The following is a 9366-nucleotide window of genomic DNA, read 5'->3' as shown; positions in this document are numbered from 1 at the left end:
CATTACAATTAATGCTCTATTTCACTCTTTTTTGGTATAAAAATTTATTACTTCTATAAAGTCAAATTAGTTACCATATTATGAAATTTCACACTATTGGTGCATCTATGTGTTGAAGTAAAAAAATTTTACTTAACTCCTAAATTTTGTAAATTCTTACACTTACACCCTTTAAATTAAGCAAAATTATTCGTACCTGATTATTTATGGACTTAGTGTAAAACCAGTCATGGGGGTATCTTACGCTAAGTAATGAAATGCACATGTATCTTGATGATTTTCTAAATCAACTAAAAACTAATTCTATCCCATGCAAATAAAACCAACTATATTACATACCAACCATATTTACAACTCAATTATCAAAACAACTATCATATTCAAATCCAGATCAATATTATATGTACCAATTTTAAATACACAAATTAATACACACTTATGTTTGTTATCACATGATTAGATGGTATTTATCTTTAATTTAAAATTACTTAATCACATGATGACATACATCAAATGCATATATTTATTTATGTATTTAAAATAGTTTATATAGTTTTATTTTTCAAATCTAAACCAAAATTTCTGACTATGGTTGAAACCTTAAAATTTTGAAATATATTACTAATATAACCATTTAATCATCAAATCTATATAATTTAATAATAAAAACAACAAATCCTAACGTCTTTCTATAATATAAGGAAGTATATACTAGAATAACGTTTAAGAACACTATCAATTATGAAAATCAATAACAAACAAGAAGATGAAGAGAAAAACCAATAGAATAAAAACGTTTATAGATACTAATGATGACAATAGCCCATTGTTGATTGTTGGTTGGGATTTGGTCAAAGGAGTCACAATATTAATCATGAAAATAAAAGAGAATAAATGAAAATTCACTATATAGATTAACACATTTTAATCAAATCTTAATACGATAGTTATATGGGTATAAGCAAGGAAAAATAAAATTATGTAATAAATAAATTATATTAACTTATTTATATAATTGAGATGGTAGTTTGAAATGAAATAATATGATTATTTATTTTTTATTAAATATTATCTAATTAAATTTTAGAGAAATTATAATAAATACGTAAAACTAAAGGGTGTTAAGTGAAACTATCTAAAACTTTAAGGATTAAGCAAAAGTGCCTTCAATTTGGAAAATGATCAAACTGCTCTCATATATAAATCTCACATTTCTCACAGATTTACTATTCAAATTCAGAGAAAATTCGGATCTCTCATGGGTCTCGCATGAGCGCAATGGGTTTTCATCTTTTTCATCAACTTTTTGTGTTTTTCGACAACCAAAAATGACAAATAAAGATAGTACATTATCTCACTTCTTGTTTGAATCAATTTATTGTTAGGAGTATTGAGATTTGAGGGAGATTTTGAGGTTTGAATGTTTAGGGTTCTGATTTTGAATAATACATAAAATGTTTTGATTCTTGGTTGTTTTGTGTTATTAGATGTGTAGATGTGATTAGTGTTGAAATTAGACGCTATAATGATGATTTTTGGCCGAAAAATGGATTAAATCTACCAGCACTACAGTAATCTCTCAGGGGCGCCCGTGAGGTAGAGGAAAATTTAGCGTTTTCAAAATTTTAAAGGGTGGAAAATTACTTTTTTTAAACTATAGAACCTGTAGGAGATTAGAAAATTTATAAGGGGGCAAAGGAAAAATATTTGACATGTAAAGAATGGAAAATTTATAAAGGGGTAAATTGATATTTTTCACATCTAGAGTTTTTCAAAGTATAATTTTTGAATTTCATATCCGTTTTTCCCTTTTTTTTATATATAGTTTTCAAATTTGACATCTGTCTTTTTATTTTTGTGCTTTTCTAGACACGTTTTACCATGTAATTATGAAATTTCAAATCAATTTTTCAGTTTCTCATTCCTAAGCTATTTGAACGTGTAGTTTTTGAAATTCAGACCTTTTTTTCAGATTTTCGAGCGATTTTTTATTATTGACATTCTAGGGTATTTCAACGTACAAAATTCGAATTTCAGTTTTGATTTTTCTATTTTTGTCATTTTATGATATATCGACTCATATTTTTCATATTTTTAAGCGATTTTTTAATTATTGACATTCTAGGGTATTTCAACGTATATAATTCAAATTTCAGTTTTGATTTTTGTCATTTTAGGATATGTCGACTCGTACTTTTTAGATTTTCGAGTGAATTTTTGATTGTTGACATTTTAGGGTATTTCAACGTATACAATTTGAATTTCGCTTTTGTTTTTTTAATTTCTACCATTTAAAGATTTTTGGTTTTTCACATTTAAGAGTATTTCTACGCGTAGATTTCAAATTTCATTTTCATTTTTTAATATTTGACAATTTATAATATGTCGACTCATATTTTTCATTTAACCCTCTATAATTATTTAAAATTTTATTTAACATCATTGTATATTGTCTTATATCAAAATATATCAATTTATTTTTAATATGTTATTTAAATCTTTTTATATATTATATAATATCAAAATGCCCTCTATATTTTTTTAGTATTTCATTTAATTCTTAAATTATTATCAAATATCCAAATACCCCTTTTACATGATGTACAAACTAGATTTAACAAATAAAATTAAGTTTTGAGTTAAGATTTATATAAATACTTTTTTTCATGAATTAATTTTTTTCAATTCGAATTTAAAAATACCAACTTCTTCCTTCTGAACGAACCTGCAGTAATTGATATTAAGTAAAAATGAGAGTGAAAGTAAGTGTTTAAGTGATATAAAAAGTGTATGTAGTAAAAGTGAAAAAGTTTATATATATGTGATGAAGGATAATTTTGATATTTAAAAAAAAAATTAGGATATTTTTTCTTAGAAATAAGAGAAATAGATATTTTTACTTAATAAAAAGGTAAAATAGGTATTTAATATAATTTTTCTAAATTTTGTCCCTTCAAATTGTGTGAATAAATTTGAATAATTTGGTTTCTCTCCCATATTACCCTTATCAAAATAAATTAAGAAAAACAAGGTAGTTACTATTTTACTGGTAGTGGACTGTACTAAGATCCAACGGCCCAGATTAACAAGCTTACAATCATTGATCCCGGAAGTGCAAAATCTTTTCTCTCGAAAAACCAATCGATAATCGTCATCGTCAAGATCAATCTGAATCATGTGCTACGGTCACCCTTACCGACGATCATTAACACCGGGCCCTTTCAGTCCTTCGCGAACTCATCAGACTTTAAATGAGAACGCTTTGGCAGTGGAGGAGTTGCGTGGCCGATTGGCCGAGACGGAGGCGCGGCTGGAGCGAGCTAGAGCTCGAGAAGCCGAGCTTAGCCGCCGCCTTGAGGAAATGAAACGATTCGTTCTGGTAATGGAGATTCTTGAGACTTTCCTTAAACGACGGTTTCGCGAGCAGCAAGAACAACTCTCACAGCTCTTCTCTTCGCTTCCGAAGTAAATAGGACTCTCTTGCCGGTGACTTTTTACTGATTCCTTTTCTTTATAGGATTTATTTCTAGTTGTTGATGTTCTTTTTTGCTTTGTTTCTTTTGGAAAGAATGTCGTTTTCTGCTCTTTGTAATGTTTGATAGCTATGAGGAATCGATTACTGCCAGTGATATATACATTTATTTTTGTATCTTTAATGTAATCAGTGTTTTTTATATGAGTTCAAAGTTAAGTAAGTATGGAATATAAGTTGATCGTATCAATATCCGATATACTGAAGTATGTACTTAATGGAGTATTTGCTAATTATGGGGATTAGAATTAATCTTTTTAGTGATCTTGTCTATTAATGCTAACCAGATAAAGATTTAACGAATTGTTTATTTGTGTAATTTATGGTATCTGATGCTCAAATGCAAAAATGGAAAATAAATAAATAAATAGATTGCTCACTGGCACAGCTTGGATTGGTTAATTAAGATTATAGCTAATATCAAGCTTTCACTTTTGAGAGAATGTTTCAGAATATGTGCGTTTCTGGTTTGAACAGGATCTTTGGTTGCATATGTAAGTCAGGTTGGCGTGAGTTAAAGTGGGCATTAAGTGGCCTCTTCAATAAAGTAATGTGTAATGTGCATAAAATAAGTTTTCCACGGAATATGGAATCTGAGTTCATACCATTCTTGTTAATGTTCTTTTTCTTCCCTGCTGATTGGAAATTAGAAAATTTTAATGTGTGGGATTTGTGTTCGATATGAATTAGATGAGTGTGGTGTGGCTGAACAAAGATTTGCACAAAATCAGATTCATAGGTTGTACATTTTCCAGGTTAACTCTAAATTTGTTTGAACTGTAGTCAAGGAAGAACCATCTTTCTTTGAAGAAGACTGCAATGTAAGGAGCAAGTTGTCTTGAAATCATAGAATATTTAAAAAAAAAATTATATTGTTGGTAATATTGTGCTTTTGGAATTTTTGCTGATCACTGGGGGTTCTTTTTAGGTATGAAATCGCATTTAATTTTATGCTGTGATGCCAGAATGCCTGAGAAATTATGTATTAGGAAGTAATTTCAGCTCTTGCATCAATAACAGAATTTGACTGATGACCCAGCTGTCTAGGGTGCTGATTAAACCTTTGAGTTAGATAATCATATAAGTCATAGTGGTAAGATCTAACTTGGGAGTGTTCTTTTGTGGTAGGAAATGGTCTCCTCCTTTTAAATGGTGGCATTATTTACACAGAGCGTGATTGAAATCAGCATGATTCTGTATTCTCCTTAACTAAGAGTGATAATTTTATAGATATATGGTATTTAAATTCATAACAAACAATGTGACATTATTAGTGATGAAGGGCCTCATTTGGAAGTGCTACATCTTAAAGTGATTACTTGTATTGAAGGACTTGTGAACAGTATTGAATCATGGAACTCTATAACCATCCATGAGTTTTTTTGTCTTTATTGTTCAACTTAAGAATTGTTGTGGTTAACTGGAGTTTTACTCGCAAGATTCATCAAGTAAAGAATGAGTTATGTAATTCTAAATTAATTGAAACTATTTAATGTTTTTTTAACATCATATATTTGTATCTGAATAAAATTGTGCTGTCAAGATTTTTGTGTATAATTGGAGTCAGAAAAATCACTTACTGAACTTAGTTCTCATACTTTTCTCCTTTTGTCTTCTAGTTTCAGTAAATGTATAAAGAACAATGGTTGGTGAGATTGTTGTTTCTAGTTATTTTAGAAACTGTATACCAAATTTAGTACACAAAATTCCACAATTTTGTTCTCTATATTTGTCTGTATCCTCTTGTTTAAGATGGGTATATTGGCAGGAGATGCTGGTTAGTCTTGAATGATCCTTGGGTATAGTTTTGTGGAATTTTTTGTGATGGATCCTGCATTTTTGGTAAGCATGGAAAGTAGTCTTGGTGAATGTCAAGATAGGGGTTTTTCTCAATTTCATTTAAAAGGTTGATTGTATTCTACTTTTATAGATGTTAATTTTACCGATGATAAATGAATAGAACAACTCTGCCCTTTTTCTCTCTCTCCAACCTATCCTCATCGCTAGCTGATCCTATCACGCAGACCTCACACTCGCGCTTATACAGTTATACTCTTTGGACTTTGGAGAGGCACCAAATGAATGTATGTATTGTCGCTGCTATAATAATTTTATCTTTTTAATAATGCCATCCTGATTTTACCATATTATATTTATCCTGTAAATTTTCATTTAGGAGTAATGTTATATGTATACACTTTTAGATAGAGAGGTAATATGTCATCATGTGGTTATATATATTATTTTATCTTTAATTCAAAATCATTTAATTACATGATAATACATCATTTGTATACTCAAAAGTGTGTATACAAAATTTTATTGTTCATTTAGACTGATAAATGACAAGCTTGGCAGGCAAATGGGATCGAAATTAGGGGAAAATATGTCATCCCCAGTATTCTAAATGTATATGTTACCTTCACTCAATGCCTTGGCCTTCTCTTTCTTCAATAAGATGTTTCGTTTCACTGTTGTAGAGATTTGAAAGCAGGAAATTTTGAAGTGTACAGAATCCTAGTTAAAAAACAGATAGAAGATGGTTAGTTGTGACAAATATGCTAACTGTCTTAGAGGGAGGGGTCTCAGTGACTGCTGGAATTAGTTGTGAAATTAATTTGAGGTATTGTGGTTTGAAGTTTGAACAGATTGTTTCATGGGATAAGGTTAGATTTCTTAGGTGTCGTCATGAAATTTTATAAAATTTTGTTTACATATGAAATTTGCCTTTGGAATTACAAGTTAAGGTGTTGAGTCATAAAGAGAGTATGATATCAAAAGCTTAACTTTCTTGTAGGCATTTAGACGTAGGATTTGTTGGACAATATGAAAAAGAGAATTGCCACTTTTATGCAGTGGATCTTGGATTTTATTTTAATTTCAGTTTCCACTAACGAATTAATGATGATCCTTCGAGTTTAAGGCAACCAAATGGAGTCTTAATTCTGATTATGTTATAATGGTAGCCCACCTGAATTGATGCCACCTATTTTTCTCTTCTTATTTAGAAGCTTGATGCGAAAAAAGCTGCTGTCGTATTTGGATGTAAAATTTTATTGCAACGAATTTTATCTGTATCTCAAGAATATGCAACCAAAGAAATTCAAACGATAAGCCAAGTACCACATTCAGACAATTTTGAGCTAGAAAGTTCGATTGAATGTGACACAAAGGTCCTCACTTTGAGACACTTCTTTTGCCTATCAATTTCTTAAGGACCCATCCCTTCCTTTTTTTCAAACTTGTTATAATCATAATCACTATCTTAGTTATCTTTTTAATCAACCTCATACTCCCACTAAACAACCTTGAAAGTGAAGAAATCTCCTACCCAAATTATGAATTCACAAGAGCAACTCATACCTCCCTTTTTTTCATATTTATTCTTTTACAATTTCAATAATCATTACAAATATTTATGAAAACGGTGGCAAGATGCATTCAAAAAGTTGGCTTTAAAAATTGGTTTTCGATATAAAGTTTTTACGTTAATATGGGATAAGTGAGAGATTAAATATCATTATGAACAATGTTGATGACATATAAGGGTGACCAAGTTAGAATGTTGTCAGTGTTTCTAACTTTGTCATATGGATAGCATCACTCATATTCGAGGAATCAAATTTTGCCCCATTATAGATAGACTAGTGTCTGTCCATTAGAGAAAAATCTTAAAAACAATGTTTGTCATGGTGGGTTAAGTGTTTAGGTTAAAGGAAATTATAGTTAATATTACAAAGAGGCACAAGATTGACATATTTTACATGTCGACAAGGTGGGTGGGTACTAAATGCCTTAAGAGGTTCACTAAATGAGCATTTCATGTTTTTGTATGAATATTGTTACAATTTAGAGTTTTGTAACCTAAGTACTGTTATATATATTGAAACAAATGTTAATAATCAGTTTAAATACTTTTTTATGTCATTGAAATGTTCTATAAGACCATTTTCAAAATTATATTTGTCCAATTATTTGTGCTGACGACACATTTTTGAAGAAGAGATCTCAAAATGCTATTTACTACTATTGCTAAGGATGAGAATAATAAGATTATCTGTGTGAGAAATAAGGAGAATATTGAGTCTTGAATGCGATTTCTCAACAAAGTTTGAGAATGCATTGGTGATGTACTTGATTTGGTTGTCATATAAGATAGACAACTTGGTATTGTAGTTATTGTGGCGAATGTTTTCCAAATGCACATCATGGATGCTATTGCCAACACTTGAAGACTAACACGTGTCAAATATAAGAGGACAAACACAATAGAAGGTATATATTAGAAAACAACTAAATCTAATGGGATATATGGTCTCCAAAATGCGATGATAATGATGTAATTAGACGTTGTGTGGCACCTTTAGAACATTGGCTAGAGAAATGGGTTAAGGTTGCATTTCCCTAATCTTAGATATAACATAATGAGAATCAATAATGTTAAGTCTATCAATGTACTTATTTAAAATACCTGTGCTTTACCTATAACTATGTTTGCAAAATTCATCCAGGATACTTTATAGAGTTGTCTTGCAAATGGTGAAACATGATATGTAAGGGCATGTGTAAACATAACTAGCATTACTTAATTAATTTATCATATTGCACTAATAATTTCACTTCTTACCCAATGCATAAGTACAAGTGACAATCAACTAGCTTTTTAGGTAAAGGATAAAGAGGCATGTTATGTTCATAAATCCACTTACATTATGATAAATCCACTTACATTATGGTGAATCCAATCAATATACATTAATATGAGGACATGATGAGTGGCTAAAAGACCAAATTGGTGGGCTTAGTGTAGTGCGCATGTTTGTGTAGGAAATTTCAGCTATTGCAACTACCAAGTGCTCTTATTATTGCAATTGCAAGAGTAATGAATTTGTCATATTGCTATCAGTGGATCCATTCCTACAATGGTAATGCAATGCATCATGTAGTTTCAATTGAAACTATTAATCTATTGGAAGATCAATTTAAATGAATTAATTCGAAATATATTCAAATTATTCTTCCTCTCGTCTTGGACCATGGAAGAGTTGGACGATTGTCAAGTCATAATTATATTCTTTCATGTGAGAAAGAAGTTAAACAACAATATTACAATTGTTTCCATGAATTTGGATATACTAGACTTAATTGGCAAAACTCAGCTCCAATTCAAAATTTTGTGTCCATTAGGATTTCATGAAGAGGAGGTGGATGCAACTCTCCTAGCGGCGTTCCAAGTTCGTCACGTCATGAGTGAAATTTTGAAACTGTTGGCTAAAATCAATCCAAATGTAATGAATAACAAATTAACTTGTACTAGAAATTGTAAAATGTAAACATTAAATTTGTTGTTAAATTGTTTTTTAAATTTGTAGTTAAATTGTTTTTAAATTTATTATTCAATGATACTTTTTCTATTTAAAATTGTCATAACATATAACAACATAATTAAATGAATATGAAAATCAATATGATATATAAAATTACTTTGTACAATAAGGCGTAACACAATGAATATCAAAGAAGACGACCATTAAAAAAAAAATTACGGCTATGGTTAGACTCAAACCGAGTTGACTTGAGTTTAAAAGTATATTCGACTCAATTTGAATTTGACCAAGTTTGAGTTAACAGAGAGTTTGGTTCAGTTTGAGCCATGAGTTAGGTAGATGATTTGATTCAGTTTGAACTAGACTCTTAGCTCGATTTAAATTATGTTAAGTAATTGCTAAACAATGTGTTTTGTTAATGACTCATAAATTCAAACTATAAATCTAAACTTCATATCCAAGTCATGGATTCGAATTATAAATTTGAATCAAACTCAAATCAAATCA

At 29.8% G+C, this 9366-nt stretch overlaps 1 protein-coding gene across 1 annotated transcript; it reads left to right on the top strand.

The window, feature by feature from the left end:
• Positions 1-3054: 3054 nt before the first annotated feature.
• On the top strand, positions 3055-3674 carry LOC123198860 (protein SKIP34). Its single transcript, XM_044613656.1, has one exon. The coding sequence runs from the start codon at positions 3176-3178 to the stop codon at positions 3467-3469; it is 294 nt and encodes a 97-aa protein (XP_044469591.1). The 5' UTR covers positions 3055-3175; the 3' UTR covers positions 3470-3674.
• The last annotated feature ends 5692 nt before the right edge of the window (positions 3675-9366 follow it).

This window comes from Mangifera indica, chromosome 16 (assembly GCF_011075055.1).
Source record: "Mangifera indica cultivar Alphonso chromosome 16, CATAS_Mindica_2.1, whole genome shotgun sequence".
Lineage (NCBI taxonomy): Eukaryota > Viridiplantae > Streptophyta > Magnoliopsida > Sapindales > Anacardiaceae > Mangifera > Mangifera indica.
Note: the sequence above shows the minus strand (reverse complement) of the source record. Positions and strands in the feature narration are given on the sequence as shown.